This window comes from Poecilia formosa, unplaced genomic scaffold (genome assembly GCF_000485575.1).
Source record: "Poecilia formosa unplaced genomic scaffold, Poecilia_formosa-5.1.2 Scaffold435, whole genome shotgun sequence".
Taxonomy (NCBI): Eukaryota; Metazoa; Chordata; class Actinopteri; order Cyprinodontiformes; family Poeciliidae; genus Poecilia; species Poecilia formosa.
Window position 1 is genome coordinate 127,871 of NW_006800374.1, and position 24,615 is coordinate 152,485.

Sequence of the window (24,615 nt, forward strand, 5' to 3'; positions counted from 1 at the left end):
ATAGAGTTGAAAGGAAGCTGTAGGAATAATATTTTTAGATTAGTTACGGGGCTTTTGGTGGCAAATATCCAAATTCACATCAACAATAAAGCACTAATCTGTTGTAGAACTAAAATTAATGATTAATGTAGCAATTATTCTGATGATTAATCGATTAATCAGATAAAAAATAACAATACAGATTTTATTTAATCACCCAAGCCTCTTTTATGCAATATTAGAAATATATTAAAATATACAAATTAAAAAATATTAACATTTATAAATAAAATAAACATTTTATTGTCGATATTAAATCTGAACCAGGTGAAGCTAAAACTGCCTCTTAAGGAGTTTTGGCTAAAACATATTTACAGACAAATGTTTTTTTTTTATCTTAATTGCAAAATGTATATACATATTGGACAGTTTTTGCTTAATTACTGCTCTGAATGTTTTCTTTTTCAGCAAGTAGCTTTTTTTAATGTGTACTCCAGTTAATGATTAATCGCTAACTAAATTAGTTGATGATTGTTTCCATAATCGATTAATCATGATTAATCTGATTAATCCTTTCAGCCCTATAAGAGCTTCTGCAATTTTCAGTGGTTTGCTGCATTTCACTGTGTGGTAATCGATTTACAGATTATTTGGGTAATCTGTTAATCGATTAATCGCAAATGAGTCGTTTAGTTGTTTTGTAATTCAGGGATCAAGCAGATAAAATATGCAGACATTGTTTTACTTCATTGTTCAGATTGTCATAAAAAGTCCAAAAACAATATAAAAATGTATTGAAACTCTCAGTAAATGAGCTGAATGCTGGATTTTTTTCCCCAAAGGAGCAGATTTGATGCAGAACTTGTTAAAGTATCTCAATCCTGCTATTTTAATGCTAATTGATATAATTAATGTGCCTATTTTGAAGGAAAACCCGTGATAACTGTTTGTTTTCATCCTGTGACTTTAACAAGAATACAGATAATGATGTTGCTGCTTCAGATGAGAGTTGAAGGAGGAAATGCAACACTTGCCAAACTGTTGAATGCACAGAAACAAGTCGATAAGACATCAAACCTGGAGAGATGACATGCAAATTGCTGCTGTCGCTTTGGATTGTTATTGATAAAAATGCTCCTTTGACTCCCACAGATTCTGTTTCTGCAAATTCACTCTTTGTTTTCAACGTATTGATCCTGCAATTACGCCTGGCATTTCACGCCGTCCAGAGGTCAGATAAAACATTTCAGTGACGGTTTTGTTTTTATTAAGGGTTTTTGTTAGCCTGACAACACAACCATGTCATTACAGTCACGTTTTTGCGGTCAGGCTGATTCTGGTGCATCGACTGCAAAAGGATCTGGAAAAATGGATAGAGAAAAAGAGAAAACTAAAGAAAGTAACAAAAATCAGGCGGAAAAACGTCACCAAAGTGGTTCTGTTGATTAATCAGACTATCCTGACCTGAACGGCATAAAATGACAATATTGTAACCAGGGATTTATCGATCAAATTACGTTTAATTTTTAATGATTAACTGATAATAAAATAGCGTTATTAAGGTGAAGGCTGACGAGTGTTTATATTTCAAACAGAACCACATGAAGTGCGTTTTTCACCTCAAAACGGATTCCGTTTGGACCGTTTCTCCTTCCCCGTTCTGTCATGGCCGCCATCTTTGTTTCCAACAACTCTGTCCATCAAGATGACCAGCGGCGCCCTCTGCTGGATGGCGGCCAAACTATAACACTGAAAGATGAGCCAAACGGACATATATTGGAGATAATTTCAATCGAATAAATAATTAATAGGAATTCATTGTTTGCAGCACTAATCTTGATCAATCCTGTGTGTGTTTTTAAGTTAGAAACTGGTTAAAACTTGTAATCCCAGTTTATCAGTACATTAACTGGGGAACAGATTATTTCCAGACGCTTTTCTGCCAAAACACACAGCGCAGCTTTTTTTGTTTGTTTGTTTATTTACATTCAGATAATAAAAACTAATCTCTGAACACATAACAGATAAACAAACCTAGACCTTTATTTATCTGTCATCTTCTGCTTTGGTTTGATCATTGAGAGCAGCAGGACTGGACCGTCTCACCCACAGAGGTTAGTTAGTATTTACACTGCTGAACGAACAAGTTAGCATTAGCTAGCATGTTGAGCATTAGCTAGCATGTTGAGCATTAGCTAGCATGTTGTTGTCAGTGTTTATCACTGCGTAACAAACTAAGTTATTCTAACTCGCATCTCTCGCTACTGTATTAATGAGCCGTAAGCATTAAATGCTGTGAGTCAATAAATGAGGGAGAAAATGCCCCAAACGTCGGATATTAGCTACTAACTAGCGACATTAAAGCATTTTGTTAACGTCAACATCATCAGCTCTCATACACGAACAAAATAAAACACAAGAAAGAAACATAAGAACAATGTTTAATGACATTGTAGAACATCTAAAATGATGTCGAAATTAAATTGGTGTTGGAGTCTTAAAGAGCAGATGTAATCTAGACGTTGTGGCCATCTCCTCTCCTCCATGTCAGCGCAGCGATGATCCACGACCGATGCGGATCCTCCGATCAGGACAGCCAGACTCATCTGAGACGCCAGAGACCTTGGCACCCGGCTGAGGCCTGAGCCGCCATCCATCAGCCGGCGTCTCCCAGATGAGGCATAAAATAACGTGAAAGCAGCTGTGGTCTGCCAAAATCTTCTTATTTATGACGCCACGCGTTTTGAACAACTCCCTCACACTTTGGAGAAGCTGGATCTGTGATTAAGATAAAAATACAAAATTATCATATTTAATACCATGGGTTAAGTGTTTTGTTTCCAAACTCACGGTCCGGGGGCCAAATCCAGCCCGGCAGAAGTTTTTCTGAGGCCTTCTATACCAGGGGTCAGCAACCTTTACAACCCTCTTTTTTTGTCTTTAGCAAAAGGCCATGAGACATTTCTCCCACTGACACTGGACCAGCACGTCTGTTTTGGTTGTATTTACCCAGAATGCCCTGTGCTGTAGTCCACTTCCTACTTTTGGAGCGGTCTCTGGTCCACTTAGCATGCACATAAGCAATCAAGCTGCCAAAAAAGTTAAAAATTAGTCAAAAAATAAGACACAAATGGATGTGAAGTGTTTTTAAAAACAGATTTTTGTATCAAATTCTCGTTTTCTGGCTTTTAGATTCTCACTGTAGGCTGATCCAGGTGCTGCCTGCCAGTAAAATGAACGTTCAGATTTCTGCAGCTGGTTTTGATTGATGGTGGACGCTCGTCTCTTCTCTCCAGATTATCCATTAAGCGTGTGTGTGTGTGTGTGTGCGTGTGTGTGTGTGTGTGTGTGTGTGTGTGTGTGTGTGAGTGAGCTGCCATTATGGCGCTGCCCAGACTGGTGTTCTGATCCCTCGTTTGATTAAACGGTCGGTCGCAAATGAACACGTCGGGTTATTTTCAGATCATTTTGCCGTTTTCATCACAGGTGGAAAAGGAAAAATAATGACACCAAACTCACAGACAGGAGAATTACTCAGACGGATTTCTGTCTTGGAAACTTCAAACGCCTTCATCTCTCAGCTAAACGAAACAAATTCACTGGATTTCTATAAAAGATCGCTCAGACTTTCTCTTTATTTACCTCTAATTGGTTTTATGTTTTTCTCCAGTGAGAATCCTTTGTAGTTGTTAAAGGTTTGTGCTTTTCAGTCTCATTAGGAACCAAAGAGAATTAAGGAAACATTTAAGAATATTTTCCTCCTTTAGATCTGATTATTCTTTGTAAAAAAAAAAAAAAACAACTTAATTTAAGGGTAAAGTACACTTTTATCTCCGACTCCTGAAGGCTGTGCGTTGCATTTTTCACTTTGTGTTTGAGCTTTGAGACAAGCGCCTGTAAAATGTTACTGACTGTTTTCACCTCAGCTGAAATATTAAACTATGATCTGACAAAAAGTGCTCGGATTTGGATGACTCAGAGGCTGGAGGGTGGTTACGTTCTCAGATGTTTGATTTATTTTCCTTCCATAAATTGGTTTTCTGACACATTCAACATAAAGGTTAATGTAAAAAATTTAATATTATGAAAAAGTTCAATATTTTTATGACTCATATATATAAAATCATTTTTTCTCATGTTATAAATGAAACAATCTGCCAGTGAAGCTCAATATTTAGGATTTATTGACTTAAATCGAGATCCTATTTTGCTGAAAAGCTACTTGTCAGTTAGTTTTGTCCACTAAGATATTTACATTAGAAATGACAACAAATTTGGTGACAGTTCACATATTCAAATTCAAAAATAGGAAATTAAATGTCCCTTTCTTACTCATATTAACTTAAATTCTTCAGAGTTATTGTATTATGTAAATTTAAATTATTTAGAAATGTAAAAAAAAGCTTTGTGAAAACATTTATGTTGAAAAGAGTCCAAGAAAAAACACAATTAAGCTCTCAGTAGGGTCTAAACAGATAATAATTATACCAATGAAGCAAATTAGATGACATCATTAGAACATTTGAGTGGAACATAAACATTTTCAGAGACATCTGTTTGACAGAGATTTAGCTGTTTGATGAAAACTGATGACTTTGGTGAGCATCTAAGCCTATTAGGCCCAGTATTTAGGCCTGCTAAGCCTCCAGAGTGATTACACTTAACCATGAAATTTAATTAGGAGTAGGTAGCTGTTCATGTTGGAAGTGGGGGAATATTTTCTAGTCAAAGTACCGAGCTGCCGGCTACATGCACATCATCTGCTCTCACAGCGGTCACCTCTTCATTAACTCGTTAATTGTTCTGCCAGCATGACAGAATCTGTCTTTGTCCGTCGCTCCGGTGGCGGGACCGGATGTTCAGCTTTGTGAAAATTAAAAACCGTGACAACAGCCGGTGTAATTTGCTCCGTGGGTGGGTTATTGCGGTCTTTCGACTCTCCTTCAGTCTGTCGTCGTCTCTTCGTTCCTCCATCGCTCACTCTCCGGTCTCACGCAGTGAAATTATTTTCTGTCTCTTTTCTTTTTGTCCCGCTTGTTGTGCGGTGTCGGGGTTTGTCCGGTACAATGCGGTTTGGCCCGCCGTTGTTTCCCGCAGCTAAACTCCGGTAATTACTCTCATCAGTCGCGAATAAGCACACATTGTTAGCCCCCTGCTGCTTACACCTGTACTGACAGATTTATTTTTGCCACCCAGAGGCAACAAAAACACGTGTGATGAAGTTGGTTTGGTTCATTTGCTCAGGTTTTTCAGGCTACAGCTAAATATACAGCATTTCTGTGCGCTAATAGCAGAGCTAAGCACGTTAGCATTTATGCTAACTTTGAAAACGTCTAGCACACTTAACAGACTTTAATGAAGAAATTATGGTCTACTTAACGGTTTTATAAACTGTCATGTGTATATGATGTGTTAAAATTGTGTTATCGACTGTTAAGACCTTTTTAACTAGTTAGACGTTTATTACAGTATGTGTTAGTCTGACCATGCTGGGGATGATGTGACATAACGTATCACTCTGGCTATCAACATGGATGAATCTAGCAATTTAATGCTATCGTTTGCTAAATACCATGTTAGAATAGCGCTTCAGCATTAGCACCACTAGATACCATGTTGTTATAACGCTTGGGTTAACTTTTGCTAAATACAATGTTGGTGTAACACTTAAGCATTAGTTTCTGCTAAACACCATGTTGGTATAGCGCTCTAGCATTAGCAACCACTAGATACCATGTTGTTATAGCACTTTAGCATTAGCTTCTGCTAAATACCATGTTGGTATATAGTAATTTATAGCATTAGCAACCACTAGATACCATGTTGTTATAGCACTTTAGCATTAGCTTCTGCTAAATACCATGTTGGTATATAGTAATTTATCATTAGCGTGTGCTAAATACTGTGATTTCTCCCTCTGAAGACAGTCAGCTAATTACTCTCTTCATGGATAAGCGCACACACAGCATTGTTAGCCCCATGCTAACAATGCTGGTTCTAGGCCCTGGTCTAAGACCAGCATTGTTAGCCCCATGCTAACAATGCTGGTTCTAGGACCTGGTCTAGGACCATGTTCTTTATTATTTTTTTTAAGATTGCTCCCATTATGCCTACAGTTTGTATATTTTGGAAGGTTTTACTCAGCGAAGTGTCAGGGGTTTTGTTAAATGATGTAAAACAGTTATAGAAAAAAAATTAGCATGTCAGTTTTGGAGTGCTCTTTCAACTGTCTCACTTTGTTTGTTTTTTTAGTTGCTAATCATAACGTACCGTTTGTTATTGTTTTGGTGAAAAATAAGAGGATTACATGTGATGATTGATTAAACCTTTTATGTCCTGCTGCAGAGCTTTGCTGAGTGACAGCGTGCATCGTTATAAAATCCAGGCTAGCAGGGATTTTTTTCCCATTACGGCGACGAAGGACAGGTGATAAAACTGGGCTGAAGTTGATGTTCCTGTGATTCCCCAGAAGGATTGATTCGCTTTGAAACGGACGACTCTGCAGGTCGGTCAAGGTCTTTTCTCATTGCTACTGTCACTTCTAATATTTCTCCACAGAGCTGCGTGGGTGGAACATGCTCCAATTAATCAATTAATCTGAGCTGCTTAATAATCTGAATTTTAAAAAACTGACCCAAATTTTCTTCATTTCAGAGCTTATGTAGATGCAGAAGATTGATTTAGTGCTGGAAATCATTAAAAGATAAACCGCTGCCTCTAAAATCATTCACACATTATCAGATGCTGCAGCTTTTATCTCGTTGCCTCGTTTGCCGCTTGCTGACAGTTTTGCTGCGTCATTTTCAGGGGCTGACTTTATGTGTGGCTCTGCTTCGACCTCATTCACCTCCGTCTCCTTTTCTATCCATTTAGTTGTTTTCAACAGAACTATTTGATATTCTAAACTCTCATTTGCACATTTTGCAACTTGTGTTTTTTTTATTTTCTGTGTTAAACTGACCTAAATAAACTTTACAAACTCGACTTTCTGCATTAAAAAGCAGGAAGAATTTCAGCAGCAATTTTAAATATGAAGGAACTAACAAGTTTCTATTGTGGAAAAAACTGAATATAGAAAACTCTCTGCCAAAACCAACCACTAATTAGCTCAAAACACCTGTGCAAGTGTATTTGTAAGTTGAGTGGAAGGAAAAAGTGCAACTGCAACAGCGGATTTCATTTGTAGAGTTTAATTATTTCTATACGTAGCATCTATTTAATATTGTTTTTATTGGTAAATGGGTTTTTTTGCTCACGTTATTATAATTTAAGTAACATTGTTGTAAATATATTATATCCTGTGGACAAACTGGGAGGAAAATCAACAAAGGACCATCATAAAAATAAAAAAAGAGAAGCAAGTTTTCACCAAAATCTCTGAAATTTTGAGATGAATTGCTGAAATCCTCTAGGAAAAAACTCATAAATTTTTAGATTAATCCCATATATTAGAGAAAACACAAAGAAATTTCTGAGTTTGAAAAGTCAACATTTTTTTCTAAAAGACAAACTAAAAATTTTTAGATTAATCTCAGAATATTTTTGAGACCAAACATTTGGAAGTTTGGAGTTTAAAAAATGTCCATGTTTTTCCACAAATTTATTTTAGATTAATCTCAAAACAAACTCAGACTTAGAAATGTCCATGTTTTTTTCTAGAACATTTCTGAGATTGATCTAAAAATTACTGAATATTTGGTGGAAATTTATTACCAAATCCCCCCGTACTACCAAATTAAGATTCATCAAAAATTCTGATTGATCTCAATTTTTATTTTAAAGAAAATTTTCGACTTTTGCCCATAAATTTCCTTGTTTTTTCCCCCAGAATATTTATGATATTAATCTAAAAAATTCTAATTTTTTTCAATGTAATTTTCCAGTCTACATTGCCGTCCTACAAGTGTTGTACTTGGAGTTAAGTGTGAATTATTTAGACACGCAGCCACAAGCGCCAAAATCCGATTGGCTGCTGTGTGGTTACGTCATTTCCGCACAGATGACGGCACGAGACGCTTCTCCAGTCGCTGTAGTAACGTCCGTGGAGCTGGTACGCGGAGCCGCAGCTCTCCTACAAACCGACACCGCTCAGTTTTCACGCGTGGATTTACATTTTCATCAGCCGTGGGTCGTTTTGGGAGCGGACAAAAATAAGTTTTTTTTGTGTTTCTGGAGCGAAGGAATGGATAGTTTTTTGTTGTTAAACTGGAAGGAGTCGCTGTAATTGTGGTTGGTTTGGGTTTTTCTGGACACCAGAGAAGCGGCGGCTCGGTGTCCACCTGACCCCGTGGAAAATAACACGGCGGATAATGACACTGACGTGGCGCACTAAGCTCTCCAGCTCTCAGCCGCTTGGAAACTAAAGTTTCCCAGCTCCAGGTAGCAGCGTCCGATTATCGAACCAGCTGGGATAAACTTCGACATTATGGGGGTTATCGGACTCCTCCGGCCGTCTTGATGCCGCTCCAGCCGGGACTGCGTGCCCTGTAACCGCCGGGATGAGCAGCACCGACCTGGAGCGCATGTCGCTCAGCTCCTCGGCCAACTCGGTGGCCTCCAGCGCCCGGACGCTGTCGGCCAACGTCCGGAAGCTGCACAACGCGCTCAACCTGCTGCTCAGCGACTTGGAGCGGGAGCAGTTCATCCACTGCCTCAACGTGTACCACTCCAAGCGCAACGTGTACGACCTGGTTCAGACCCTCAACGTGATCCTGAACGCGCCCAGCAAGCGGCAGCTGCTGCCCATGCTGCGGCTGGTCATCCCCCGCTCCGACCAGCTCCTCTTCGAGCAGTACACCTCGGAGGGGCTTTACCTAAAGTCGGATTTAGTCGCAAACAATGGCCACGCCGAACCCCCGCCGAGCTCCAGCCCGACTCCACCGGGGAACCTGTCGCCCAGCATCCCGCCGGACTTCCAGGTGGCGCTGCGGGGCTCCCCGGACAGCTTCAGCACCAGCAGCGACGGGACAGCGGCGCCGTTGGTGCCGCTGCTCGGCCGGAACTTCATCCACGAGCCGCCGGGCGAGCTCCGGCAGGTCACCATGAAGCGCCACAAGAGCAACGAGGGCCTGGGATTCAGCATCCGCGGCGGCTCGGAGCACGGGGTCGGGATCTACGTGTCCCTGGTGGAGCCCGGGAGCCTGGCGGAGAAGCAGGGGCTCCGCATCGGCGACCAGATCATGAAAGTTAACGACAAAGTGTTCGAGAAAGTCACCCACGCCGAAGCGGTGAAGGTAAGGCAACGTGTTTCTGTTTGTAAACGCCAGCTATGGAATGCCGCTGGTGCCACATGTTGCATTTATCCCAACAGGTATGGATAGAATTCATGTCAAAATTCAGAGTTGGGTAGTAATTAGTTAGATTTGCTCAATTACATTTACTTGAGTAACTTTTATAAATACTTTTTGCTAATACTTTTTACTTTTACTTGATTATTTTTATTATTAAGTATTGCTACTCTCGCTTGAGCAAAATTTCTGGATTCTCTACCCACTGAATAAAAAACAAACATGTTTTAATAAAAAATTCACCAGACACAGACACAAACCTGCAGTTTTTGTTAAAGTTTAGTAAGATTTTTTTATTGACAGTAACTGATTTGGAAACATTTTTTTGCCTGATTTTGTTATCTTTTGTTACTGATGTGAATTATTGTCATTTTTGTCTTTAAAACACCAAAAATTTCAACTGAACTTAATATTTTGGTCCAACTGATGATGTAATTTTTAAATATTAGGATTGATAATGTGATCAGTTACTCAGTACTCGAGTAAACTTCCTACCAAATACTTTTTTACTCTTGAGTAATTTCTTGGACGGCTACGTTTTACTTTTACTTGAGTAATAAATATACTACTGTAGTGCTACTCTTGAGTACAATTTTTGGGTCCATCTCTGTCAAAATTACGAGTGAAAAAGTCTGAAAGTTGTATAATGTGGTGTAAAAACCACTAGAATGTGTTACGGCCCGGCTCGGATGGCCGCAACAAGGAAACGGGAGGACACGACAACCAGCAGCATTTTAAGCCCTTTAGAGGCATTTATTAAAAAAAACACAATGTCTAGGAGAAGGGGCCGGCAGCCCAAGAAGTCAATGGGCGCCGGCTCCCACAACGTGTCAAGCTCCGTCTCTAGATCCGGTTCTCTCCCTCCTGGGCCTCGGAGGGAGATTTATCTAGCTATTTGGCAGCTAGCTGACAAATAGCTAGATAAATATTTAGTTGTTCCAGTTTGTTTCCCTGGCGACAGTCATCGAGTCTCCCTTGAGGCTGGAACCCTCCTCTGGGCCTGGTGTCCACTCTTTGGACTGGGTCCTCTGGTCTGGACCCCGGCGTCTGGACCGCTCTGCCAGCGTCATCAGCCTGGGATCTCCCTTAAATCCAAACCAGGTGGGAGCAGCACCTCCCACAATCAAGGTTCTTAATTAGCCCAATTAACTTCCCCAATTGCCACACGGCAGGGCCATCAGTGTTTTTTATTTACATTTGATTCTGGGGTAAAAAATGAGACTGTTCTCAGATGTGAGTTGGCGCAGAGCGGCGCCTCGGTCTAAAACACTGATTTCCTTTAAGTCAAGGTTAAAAGCTCACTGTTAGAGCTGCTTTCAAACCGAACATGCTTCAATATTGACCAACATTTCTGATGGCAATCGTCAAAATGTGATGTTTGTTACTGGTTTCATAATCCATTTTATTTTTATGATATACAGGACTTTGAACTACCATGTTTCTGATATAAGCTTCATAGGTAAACCTGAGTGACAGAAATCAACAAGTCAAAACGTGGAAAAAACTTTTTTTTAGTTGGAAATTTCACAAGTCCAAAGTTTTTTGTTGGTTTTTTTTAAATAGAAAAATTGAAATTAATCTCAAATTTTCTGATTTCTTTCTCACAAATTTTCAACTTTTAGAGATCAAAAATTTCAGAACTATTTTCTTTAAAATTTCTGAGATCTGAGATTTTTTCTCGAGGTTTCTTTTTACTTTGGAATTCAGAAATTTCACTGTTTTCTGTCAAATTTCTGAGATTCTCAAAATTTCAGTCTTTTTTTCTTGCAAAATTTTGACGTTTAGAACTCAGATATTTCCTTTTTTCTAGATTTTTTATGTGTGAAATTTACTTATTTTTTTCTTTCTACAATGGCTCTAATGTACCATCGGACATGGCTCCTTTTAGAGAAAACACACCACAATATTTCAGAGGAAGTTACCTGGAAGCATCTGGATGTTCTACATCTAGAATGTAAGCTCTAGATCAGTTCTTCTAGGAACTGATCTAGGAAGCTCTAGTGTAACCGGACGCCTGTAGCAGGCGGTAACCTTAGCGGCCTGTGTTTGTGTGCAGGTTTGAATGGACGGAGGTTGTCTTTTCAAACTGGATGAAGGCCCAAAACCAAGAAAAATGTGCTTTTATATTTTGGAACTAGTACAGCTAATGCCACTGTGATAATAAATTATTTAAAATCACAGTTTACTGTTTGAAAATGCTCAACTTTGAAGAAAGTCATTAAAAATTCTTGTGATTCTGAACGTCCTAAAAGAGAGAAACTTTGGCGTGATTTAATTCGACATAAATGAGCAGAAGGTCTTTTTATTCAGTGTCTGATTTGAACTGCCTGCTGTTAATATCGCCCTACATTAGAAACTTGTCATGCATCTCTGCATCTCAGACCTTTGGGACGTTTAAAAGAGCTTTAATTGAATCCGTTTCATCGAGCGTCGTTATCCAAACCCTGCATGCTTTCCATGAAGCGCTCTGATAAGTTGTAGAAGAAGAAGAAGATCTGGGCTGGTTGTTTCTAGATTATTATTTACTATAAAGGCTGGTTGTCACAGACATGGTTTCTGCTGCAAAATGGTGCAAAAATCACTCTTACAATTAAAAACCAGCAGGCTTTGGTGGAATTAGTTGTACAGATTAAACGTGTAGAAAAAGGTTTCTTCCAGCTTGTCATCATGTTCTGCTTGTTTGCATCTTTTACTGAATCAGGAAAATATTTAACCAGGAAAATGGTGTTTTTCCATTTAATAGTCTGGTAGGCTCGATTCCATTTAGGGGCAAAGTTGCAACATTTGTTGCATTTTCATGCTGCTCAGTCAAACAATCCAAACCCCTGGAAAAAGCTGTTCCCCTCCTCGCCTGTGGGGGCGCTGCACCAAGAACTACTGAAAGAAATGACACAAAAACCTGTGAAGACCTTTAGCGCAACTTTCATCTTTATAAAATATATTTAAAAAATTGAGTAGCATCAGATTTTAGCAGTTGTAGACCACAAACCATTTCTCCTGCTAACTTTAGTTTGTGTGCTTGTTTTGTTTGTATTTACCCAGAATGCCTTGCGCTGTAATCCACTTCCTGCTTTTGGAGCAGTCTCCAGTCCGCTTGGCATTCACATACTTTCGAACCACTAAAGAGTTCACTTCAACTGAACCGGGATTGAGGTTTGTAGGCGAACCAGAGTTAGCTTTTTTTGTTTCAACTGAGCATTCACACCTCCCCAAACAAACCGGACTTTCTAGAAAAGATGGACTGGACTTTGACTAAACCGGATTGAATGGGGTTGGTGTAATTGCAGCATTATAAAGTGAATAATTTCTCGCTACAAAAGGCAGAAGCAACTGAAAACTGAAGCATAATATTAAAAGTAAGCTAAACGTTTGCTAATCCTGGGTGGAAATCTGCATGCTAGCAGCTTGGAGATGAAGCTCCGTCCGACTCCTGAACTGTGGTTTATTTAACCAAACGCAGAAGGAAGACACGTCTGTATGTAAATGAATTATCCCCAGCTATTCTGTCTCTTCTCGTGTTCCTCCTAACATCCTCCTTAAGTCAGAAAGCAATCAAATTAAAAGGCAAGAGACACAGAGTCTGTCGGGGAGTAAAGAGTCACTCTTCCAGGATAAAACGATTTACGTCCCAATCACGTCCTGGACAACGGGGACCAAGTCCGAATCCAGAGAAGATGAAAGTGAAATTCAGCTGTAAGCTCAGAGAAACAGCAGCCAGTAGCTGCTGGGACCAGAGGAAGGGATTAAGCTTGATTAGGAGATTACGGTGAGGAGAAAACAAGGTGAGTGATTCATTTTCTGCCCAGAAACAAACATGCAGAGATTTAAAAGTCGATCCTGTTTTTAAAAGCGATGAAAACAATCAGCAGCCGTGTGGAAAAGTTTGAAAATCCCCAGTAACTTCTTCACTTTTTAAATCTGCTTAATCTGGTCTGGATTAATGGTACCTGATTGTACCGGAATGGCCCAGTTGCATTTCGTTACACAATGACCAAAGTAATCAATGGAAAAACCAAAACTTTTTAAATAAAGTTTAATCAGTTTTCTGAATATTTCCATGACTTTTTCTGTGGCGATGAGCTTCGAACGCCTCCTTTAATGAGCTAAATTGTAGAAAATTAACAAACAAACTTGAAAATTTTAAACTAAAAAGAAGAAAAATCATTTTAAAAACCTCTATCTTTAAATATGCTTTACCCAAAACTCAAGTTGCAGTTTTAGCTTCAACTGGTTCAAAATTTATTTAAAAAAAATCAATTAAGCACCTTATGCTATCCAAATATTACTTTGTGATCCCAAAAATAATCAACAGATTAACTCTGTCGAGCTGAGCAGAAAAAAATAAACTAATTAAAATAAAAAAATTTTTAGCTGCAGATGCAATGTTTGCACAAATAATCAGGCATTTTCTAAAGGAATGCTGCTGTTGCATTGTAAGCAATAAAATGTGCATTTACTTGTTTACAAAATGAATTCAAATATTTGTTTACTTGCATCTTGAATGTATGTTTAATAGTGTAAAGGCTTAAGTGTTTAAATGAGAAATAAGCAGAATGTAATTTTTTTAGCCGATTAATCGTTCGAATAATTGATTAATCGTCAGGATAATCGATTAATCGTCAGAATAATTGACTAAAATAACCATTAGCTGCAACCCTAATCTTGCATATTATAAGCTGATAAAAATACCTGATTTTAGAAACATTTACATTTTAAAATAACAAAATGAATCAATTGTTGGGTAAAAGCCAAATATTTCTCCCACTCTGACTTGCTTCTGAAAATGTGCTACATAAATAAACTTACCTTACCTCACCTTTCAGTTGTGGATCCTAATAACCCCTTTGCATCCTGGGAATTAACATCAGAAATATTCCAACAATAAAAATCATCTTTGCACCAATAAAAATAATTTCCCTTCGACTCACTTGGTTAAACCTCTTCTGAATCCCTGTAAGTTTTAAGTATTTTATTCAGTTGAATGATTTTTATACTTTCTTGCTGCCCTAGATAGTCTTATTAAAGATATATGCTCACTTTGTATTCATTTGTCGTTTTATTTTCCTGTCGAATAAAGTAGACAGACTGGGAACTGGATCGCTTGTCAAGCTGACGGCTCTCTCCTTGGTGAGGGGAAAAACTAACAGGAATAATAATTCTGACCGCTTTCAGAGCCTGACAGCAGGAAGACGGGAACAATCGACAAGCTGCACTACTTTGGAAAACTTTCCCAGCAGGACAAGCGTGAAAAAGTCTCACATCTTCTTTCTCCGTGGATGTTGGTGGCTCAGACCGTCTGTCATGCTCAGCGGCGTGTCGAGACAAATCTGATGGAGACGTTTACTCACTCATCTTGAGCACCAACGTTGTTTTAGCCTCTGACTTTTCAACAGAGTTGTTTGCACAAGTTTGGATTTTACTTTTCTAATCTGCAAATTGTCAAAATTAAACCCACAAACTCAAATATATACATGCACACTGATATTTGGAAAACTGATTTTAGGAAACGGGTGATCAGTTTAGTTTATCTTAGCGATTAATTGGACTTTCTGCAAAATGTTTAACCACTTAAGCGTATTTTATTTAAAAAAATATATAAGAAAATGCAAATAATTAAAAAATAATGTTTTCTGAATAAGAAATAAAACATTGTATTGCTTAAAATGCAATAAGATACTAAAGGATGCATCTGCAGCTAAATAAATACCTAAATAAACTCCTTTCTTTTTCACTTACTATTGATGCATTATAGGACTGATGTTTTCATTTTTCAATTAACCAAATACTACCTGGACAGCAAAAGGTGATTATTATGGATATTTTACAGAATTTGAACCAGATAAAGCTTCAACTATCACACTTGAACTTTTAGGTAGAACTTTTAGGTAGAAGTTTGTTCTTTCAGCGAATAGCATATTTTAGAGTATTTATACTACTCCAATTAATGATTAATCGATTACTAAATTAGTTGACCTGTCTCTGAATGCTAGTCGTTAGCCTACACATTGCTGATGGCAGCATATTCATGGTAATCATTAGCCTCTACAAAGCTAATGCACATTGAACTTCTATCTATTCATGATTCAGGATTCATAAATTCACGTATTATTGCATTTTTCTCTTGAACTTACCTTCAAATATTTTATGGAAAACCAAGCTATTAGTGGATTCTTTGGAACTGCATATCCAAAATGAAGTTTGGGAAGCTAAAATACCTCGGAGCAATGCTAGTTGGCGGACATTAGCAAAGCAGCCAATCCAACAGTGGAGATCATAGATGTTAGCATCGGTTTCCGCTTTGTGTATCAATGCAGATTGAGGTATATTTGCTGTTTGCACTATTAAAACATGAAGTTATATAAATTTTTAGAGCAGCTCTCAAGTTTTTGCAGATTGTAGCATTTTCTGCTAGCTGGGATCGTTAATCGCCGTGAATAGCCAGGCTCCACTGTCTTATTTTACCCGAAAAAACAATAGATTTCAATTAAGTCGGCCAATTTTGGTCTCCAGGAGCTTGTTTACAGCAACAAAAAGAGTGTGGACTCACTAAAATCTTCCAGCCAATTATTGTTATCTTTGGGTTTACATATTTAAGGCCACAGTTTGTTCAGTAAATTCAACTAAAAATCACTAAAGCTGTGCTTTGAATCCTCATTCCACCCTGGAAAAGCTTAAATCTGTAAACAGTTCTTCTTTCCAGCTTTCATCATCCGTGTTTTAAATGCTGTTGGGTGAGATAATTAACCTTCAACCAATCGGGACGCAGCTATTATAAATTATTCTAAAAGTAGGTTGTTAGTGAAAGAAAGCCAGAAGCTCAGCTGGCCTTCTACTTTATTAAATTAAACAAATTAACGTGGGTTTTCCCCCAACAGTTGCCATGTTTATCACCAAAAGCCCAAAGATTTACATAATCACGATGCTCAGGTTTTATTGTGCTTTCCTGTAAAGCCTTTATTGCTGCTTGATAAACTTTTATGTTGGACTTTATGTCCAGGATGCAAATCCTGATGTGCTTTATGGCAAAGATTCACCTGAGAGGAGAATATTTAATGAAATGCTGCAGAAACTACCTGAATGATCGCTTTCCAATAACCCAGGTTGAGATTTTTTTAACCAATGCTTAAAGGTTTATCATGTTGTTGTTGTTTTTTTTTTAAATCAATACTAGTATTAATTGGAACACATTTTTCCTCTACTTGTAAATAATTACTTGGTGTTTTCTCTTTGAGTTTCTCAAGGGAATCTGACAATGTATCACTTTTTGTGCAGGTTTCCTGTTCAGCCATGTATGACCTGTAATTATGGCTCTGCATAATTACGGGTCAATAATATCTGAGGAAGGCAATATTTACTTTCTCTGGCATGGCCTTCACATAATTAGTTTTGGTTTATTGTCCAACTTTTTCCCAGTTTTATCAGGAAACTTCTTCAGGACTTCAGCACATTCTTGGGTTGGATTTAAGGGTTGAAATAAATCATTGATTAATCGCGATTAATTAAAATACTCGGCAAATAGTATTTGGTTGCTAGGCACTCAGGATCTCAGAGTGCTACTTGACTGTCTAATAAAGTAATCTATAAGACTTTATCACAGATAAACACAATGAGTTTCATTGATTAAAATTGTCAACTAATTTAGTAATCGATTAATCGTTTAATCAAATCAAAGAACAATATATCCAGAGCTTTAATAAAGCCAAAACTGTACAAAAAATATAAATTTTGTATTTAGGATAAAAGCAACCTTCTTTAAATGTAAATATATTCGACCCAAAACTTTTAGCTGGTTTTTAGTGTCACCTGATTCAAATTTAATAAAGTTTGAAATAAATAAGATTAATAAAAAAAATCTTTTGCTGTCCTGTTCTTAATTGGTTAATCAAAACAAAAAGTCAACATATCATCCCTACACCATATGGATGTATTCTTTGCTACCAATGATCAATCGATCAAAGAAAGGCTACGCTATTACATTTTTACCTAATCAAATATTTATTTTCCTAATATAAGGGCAATTAAATTATACTTATTTGTATTTTCTTACGTATTTTTAATATTGTATAAAATCAGCTTCTGGTTAAATAACAAATGTGATTAATTGATTAATTGTCGAATACTAAAATAATCATGGATTATGCTGCCAGGTGCTTAAACTTTATCTAATCACAATATTATTGTATGTTTAGACTGGAATAAATGTCTGTTAGTTGGGATGTAGAATAAATGATTAAGTTTAAGCTCCGCCTCTATAAAGATTTTTTTTTAAATAATTTTTGTTCCATGTTAGTTTCTGTCCATCTCTTGCAGAAAATTAAATAAACCCGGGTTTTCTCTCATTGCCCTCAGTTCAGTTTGTCTCTGTAATTATACTGTGAAATATTTATAAATTGCTTTAATTATTTGGGTGGGAACCCAAGCTGCTTTCCTCGAGCGCGGTGATGAATACGGGAAAGTTTACATGATTTTTATTGCATAACAATCTGAACAAGCAGGAAAATTACTCAAGACACTCAATGCAACTTGAATTTTAGGAGAATATTTTCTCTTTTTGTGTATCCTTTTGCTGCTTTTACAATTAAAGTGCCGGTTTGTTGTGTCAAAAACCTCATATTTTCGTCCATCATTTATATTCTCCTCTGATCGGCCCACTTGGGTCCATTAGACCTGCCAAAATGACTCCACTGCTGCACTTTAATTTCTTTACAATGAAGCCACCGAATGCTCGACTTCCCAGTGAAGGTGTCCCCCATCCGTCTCCGGCTCTAAATCAGCGGAAGCAGCCATTAATATCCCGTCAACGGGCCGAATGTCTGCCGTTTCTGGTCACTTCTCCCTGCAGGCAGGAAATGGCTGCTCCTCTTGGTCCCTCTTGTGCTTTTAGTTTAACTGTAATCTGATTTTATTAAGGCCTGCATGGGAAATGGGCTGTTTTAAACAAAGCTGCTTACTAAATCCTGCCTTAATTAAGGTCAAAGTTTTGCAGCAGGGTGTCAATACTTCTATCGATCGAAGCTCTATTGTGTTTTTCTTTATTGGATTTTAAAATGCAGCTGAGGAATATCCACTTTGTTTTTAAATTTTTATTTTTTTTATTTTTATGCTAATTTTTATCCTAATATTTTGTGGCACAGTTCTCATATAGATAAAATAGAGATGGACAATAAATCAGTAACAGTATATGATAGACGTGACCAGTATCAGTAGATAATACATCTGATAGAATATTCAATATATAGAATATTCACTGAGCTACAGAATATTCACTGAGCTACAGGTTGGTAAAATCAACTCACTCTCACTCTTTGGTTGCCTAGCAACAACCTGCTGAGTAAGAAGCAGTTCCAAGAAATCTACAGTAGTCTAAATCATCCGCTATTTAGGATGATTTAGATTTCATTCTAAATCTGTTTGACATTTAGGATGAAATGATTTTCCTGATGCCTCTTTCCAACTTCTATTCATAAAGACATTTTTAAAAGAACTCTGAAAGTTTTTAACTTTTGTAGATAATCGCATTCAATGAGGGAAAATAACAGTTGAAGAAGTGAGAATCTGTTCAGTGTCAGTATTTTGGAGTTTAATAATCAACAGGTTAAAATGAGATTATCCAATCTGTTTGTTTCAATTTATCCCTATTCAGAGATAAAATCCCAGCATTATCTGATATGTTTTATATCTGAGGTGTTGGATTTAGTTTCCCCTTTAATCCTCAGCATGGATTTATTGAATTGAGCTTATTGGGTAAGTTTCTCTGGGTGTCCGCCGCCGTCGTGAGTCATGAGACTAAGAAGGTCTGCTCTGAATATAAATGAGGATCTGAAAGGTTTCATTGCTACTTCGGTTTTGTCTGTTGCTGTATGACAGGTATAATTATGAAATGTAGCCAAGAGAGGTGTGTGAGGCGCTATCACACACACACACACACACACTCACTCTGCTGATAATTTCCCTGTTCAGAGACTCAATTAGAGAAGAAGAAATACTGAGACCTTTTTAGAGGCAGACGTGATTTAAAGATTTTTTTAAATGATTCTCAGAATAAAAAAAACTGAAAAAGCAACTTTGTTTATAATTAAAGTAATGATTAAGTTGGAATGCTAGAAAACATGATTTAGATCTTCATCTAAAACAGGGGTGTCCAAACTTTTTGGACCAGAATCCCAAAGATGAAGGTATTCTGGAGGGAAAATAATTTATTTATCTGCTTAGCATTACACTGGACGTGCAAAATTTTAATAAAGTAAAGTGGCTTTTTTGTTGTAATGAAAGTAGAACAATTTCATAACTTCTTATTTATTGTTGTTTTTTTTTCCTTTTTGTTTTCTTTTCAGAAAATGACTTTTCAGTAAAACTCTCTGGATGAAGGCGGTTGTAATTATTATATTGGTTATAAAAAGACGCATGCTTTGTGCTGTACTCTACTGTTTCCATTGTAGGAACATTGTGCTGGTAATAATTTTACTCTGGGTAAACCACCTGAATTTTGTAGGCAAAAAAAGTCAGTCGAAGGGCCACAAATGGCCCCCGGGCCGCACTTTGAACACCCCAGAACCAGACCAGGAATGTTTGATAACATTTAGTGCATTTGCAGTCATTTTTGGTTCCTTTTGTTTCATATTGGACTCATCCTGAGAGTCAGACCCATTGTGATGCCTGAGCCTGAAGTGGAGGTATTTAATGGTTATGTAAGCTCAGGAGAGCCGAGTTAAACAATCTGGAGGGAGACGGGCGTCCGGGGAGTCCTCTGATGTGTGAAGGAAGTAAAACACTGCCAGTCTTCAGGGGAAGATTGATGCCGTTTTGTAATTTTCAGGCCCGCTTTGAAGATTTTAGTCCAAGATGGAGAGCAGGAGTGAGAAAGCCTGAATCCTCCTGTGCGTCTGTGTCAGATTACTTCCTTCGCCGTGCCGACCCACAGCGGTCCGTCAGCCGGCCCAGATGTCTCTTTTATGTGGAGGACAAGCGTAGAGGAGTCCTGCCTGATATCTGACACCAGTGAGCCGCCTTATCTGCCTTTCTACCCGACCACCGTCCCACTCACCGTCTGCTGCCTGCCTCGCGCCCGGCGCTTTGAAACGGAAGCAGCAAAACGAGAAGGTGTGAAGCAAAGGAGCAGCAGGTTGGACCGTTTGGGGTCCACGCAATTATTTGATAAGCAGACTGATGGATGTGTCTTTATTGGCTTTCAGAAACAATTTTCATTAAGTTCCGCGAATCAGATGACATGTGAAGAACTTCACACCTTAAACAAACAGCTGAGTTTTACAAGGAAGCTCCATATTTAAAGTGTTTCTCCAATATTAGTCAACAGTTTGAGACACAGATGTACTTTTTATGGCTTCAGTAAGAGGAACCTTTGTACAAAATTCACATTTTGCATGTTTTTACACTTCCATTTCTCTGCCTCAGTTTCTTCTAAAAGCATCAGATGTTTTTTTTGTGTCTGGAAAATGAGCAGTTTCAAAGTCATCCTGATTGAGTCACATTCAAAGGGCATTGTGCTACGAAAAATAGGAGAAAATTTCTGCCCAAAATTATTTCAAGATAAATCTTAGATTTTCTAGAACAAAATTAGCAATTTTCAGAGTTTGGAAAATCAGAAATCTGCTAGAAAAACCCTGAAATTTTCTAGAAAAAACTTAAAAATCTCAGAATTTCAAAAGTAAAAAAATTATTAGAAATTTCCATTCTTTGCAAAAATGTACTCCTACCAATTTTTTAGGCCTTTTTCACTTTAAATCTAAATTAGCTGCTGCCTACCTCAATGGTTACACTTGCACTTGAAAATGGCTTCAAACGGATGCGCAATTATACAATCGTACTTTGAAAAGCAGAAGTGGAGCCTCCTGCACAACCAACAAGAATACAGTACTAGATGGTAATTCAACAACAAAGCGCTTGTTTTTTCCAGCAGCCGTTGTTTTTAGAAGCAGTAGAATTTTGCACATTATCCACTTTTCAGGTTACGGCATTCATTAATTAGAAAAAAAAAACATTTTTAAAATACAGCTACAGATTTTCTCCACGTTGCACCATGAGTGCTTCTGTTTTTGAGTTTTGAGATTAGAAATGCAGGGAAATGATAAAACTTTCCAGTCAAGCATTTATTTCTTCTTGATATTAAATTTATGCGCAGTGAAATAAAATCAGATCCCAGTTACATAACGGAGGATCTTGACTCGTTCTCGTCATTTAAAGCCACGGTGACTGATGTCCTCCAGCTCGGTGATGAGGAGATAATTACAGTAAGAGGTTGCCTTCAGGTCCTCATGAAGATAAGTGAAGGAGGACAACACACGTGGCGTCCAGTGACAGGCTGTAACTCTGAAATGAAGCAGCTGCAGTTATGATGAACGCTGATCTGGCTCGGATTACGGCGTCGGACGGCAGACAGATAATTGAGTCGGTATGGAGAGAAAGATGATTATTTACCGTCTGGATTTGGTCTGACAGATTAGTTTGGGTATGAAGAGGAAAACGTTGGAGAGGCAGAGGAGAAACGGGTCAAATGTCGGGAGTCTCATCCGGACACAGCTGGCGTCTGAATCGGACACAGAGTCCGAGAAACAGAAAACTCGTTACTGATCAGATGCAGCTCAGACTGATCGATGGACATGTTTTCCTCTGAATGCCAGAAACAAATTAAAATCGTTTTTCTCATCACTTTAGGCCAGAAAATGGAGAAAATTGATCATTTCCTTAAGAGAAAAATGTATTTGCAACATCTATCAAAGTTATCGATTGATTTAATCTAAAGTTGATTAAAAAAGCTCAGGTTTTCTTAAAAACCTGAGCTTTCTCTTGTATCGAGGAACGACTGTTTTCCCATTACATTAACGGCTAAACTTTCTGAAAAAGAAGCGCATCATTTTATATTCGAACATTTTTCAGGTCAGCTGCTTTAAATACTGACCGAATAAACAGAAAATTGTGTTTTTATTCAACTTAAAGTGGACTTTGCTTCTGCATAGTCTCCAGAAGTGATCCGCGCCACTGAACCGCCATCTTGGTAGGCAAATGCAGTGCAAAGCACAGGGTACTCAAAACTTAATAGTTATATTGTACTTATATCATTTATAAATCAGACAGGAACAAAACTAAAGCTAGTTCTAAGCTTATGGCTTGTTTTTTGTCCTAGCAACTCCCATGATGGTTAGTTACAGATACCTACCAATATGGCTGTCAGCTACACAGTTCCTGGAAGTGATAAAATAGAAATGCTCTGATTGGGCTTTTCTTGGCTGATACCTTTTTTTTTTTTTTTGCTTTGAGGTTTATTTTAACTTTAATGCAAATCACAAATTGAACTCTGGTCTGCTGTAAAACCTTGGTCTTGGTTCGGTTGAAGCAAATTCTGGTGCGATTTGAACATGTATGTGAAAGCCAAGTGGACTGCAGACTGCTCCAAAAGCAGGAAGTGGACTACAGCACAGGGCATTCTGGGTAAACACAACCAAAACAAATGCGCTAACTAGCGCTAGCGGGAAAAATATTTTGTTGCTTTGTTTTAGCCAAAGACAAAAGAGAAAATCTAACACTGCTCCATTTTTGTTACATTTTTCAAAGAAGAAAGTTGTGCTCACGTTTCCTTCAGTGTTTCTTGGTGCAGCGCCCCCACAGGTGAGGAGGGGAACAGCTTTCCAAAAGATTTGTATTGTTTTACATCAGCTGAAAATGCAACAGATGTTGCAACTTTGGTGCCAAATCAAACCGAGTCTGTTGGACAACCAGAGGTGAAAACCTTTAATCGTCTATCCACCACTTTACCTTTTAGTTACATGTTGTTTTTTTATGTATTTAGAGACCAAATCTGTGAAAATCAGATTTTACACTGGTGCTGGGGAAATTGCGCCAGTTCCGATCGTTTGGCTAATAATCAGCGCATCTCTAATTTTCTAGGATATTTCCTACATCAGTTGTCTAAAAAAATTAAACAAAAGATGTTAAAAATGTTTAATTACTCTGAACAGAACAAATCAATTTAAATCTGTGGGCTGCGTCACATCAGTCCTGCTGGAACAACAGAGTCCCTCCTCTGTCTTGAGTCGTTTTGTGCTGAATAACAATGAGTGTATGTGTGTGTGTGTGTGTGTGTGTGTGTGTGTGTAGGTGTGTGTGTAGGTGTGTGTGTGTGTGTGTGGTTAACATGGCGTCGAGCCATGCTTATAATGCAGGCCTTGTCCTCAGCTTGTCACCCCATTAACCTCGACTGTGTGTGTGTGAAGCTTAGTCAGCAAGCTGAACTGAACCTGCAGTTATGAAGCCCCTGTGCAGATTTCCAGACTGTAAGCGCCTTCATCAGGGTTAGGAAGAGTCAGGGATGACAGGGACTGGTTAGTGCTTTATTACCTCCAGAGGTCAAGGTTGAGGCCACCGGCGTCTCTTAGCATGAAGAAGCAGTGCTGCGTCTCGGTAAGCTACAGAAACCTTAAAGGGGCGGCATTGAGTTTTTCAGCTACATAGCACCATTTTATGACACAATCAAGTTAATAAGTTACCTTCAACGCCTTGAAATTGGGCTTCTGTCTCTTTAAGAAGCTCCTGCTCTTCCTGAAACTCTGCCTTCAAGCAGTCATCACAACATGGCTCCTCTATTAACCCTTTAGCAACGTTTTTACCAGCGTTTCTGAGAAGTAGCTCCTATAATGAGCTCGGCTGATGTTCCAGCAGGTGTTTGCTAATTGCTGCTGGCTAGTCTGAAGGATTCGCTCTGTGAGTTGGAAGCGCTAAAACTTGGAAACTGTAGCTTAGAGGAGGAGATGATACCAATTCGATACCAATTCGTTTTTTCTTTGAGGTTCCACCTGTTGATTTTGATTTTAACTCAAAACTTTAAAAAAAGAGTTAAGTTTGTCAGAAAAATCTTCACTAAAATTAACATTTTTGTAATTTAACTGCATAGAATTTGTTTTATAATTCAAAATAACACATAAAATTTGTCACTATTTGTAATTTATTTTTTTATTGATGATTAGAGCAGAAACCAGAGCAGCTGTAATAATAAAACGTGGATTGTTTCCTTTCTGAAGCCTCCTCCATCCTGAAATGGTTTTATGTCGCTGTAATGGGGCTCCTGGGTTTCTGTGCGTAGCAATAAAATGGCTGCAGTTGGGAAACATGACATATCAGAGACTCTGACTAAACGTTTCCTTATCATCCCGTCGCCGTCTCCCAGAGGCGTTGTTTACACCTCCTGACAGGTGTTGCAGACATCTGTGTGTGTCTGAAAGCTTCTCAAGCACATATTGAGTCCTTTAACCTCCCGTTTCCCACCTGCCTTCGTCCTCTAATGGTGACAGAAAAACATCCACTGAAGACTAAACCGTGTCCACAGCGACGCGGCGAG

At 38.2% G+C, this 24,615-nt stretch overlaps 1 protein-coding gene across 3 annotated transcripts in view; it reads left to right on the plus strand.

Moving 5' to 3' along the window:
* The first annotated feature begins 7,988 nt into the window (after positions 1-7,988).
* The window catches only part of whrna (whirlin a), a 116,352-nt gene continuing 99,725 nt past the window's right edge, over positions 7,989-24,615 (plus strand). For all 3 annotated transcript variants that reach the window (XM_016663649.1, XM_016663651.1, XM_016663650.1), the window contains exon 1: positions 7,989-9,212. In XM_016663649.1, the coding sequence (XP_016519135.1) occupies positions 8,478-9,212 (735 nt within the window). In that variant the 5' untranslated portion in view covers positions 7,989-8,477. The remainder of the gene's footprint in view (positions 9,213-24,615) is intronic.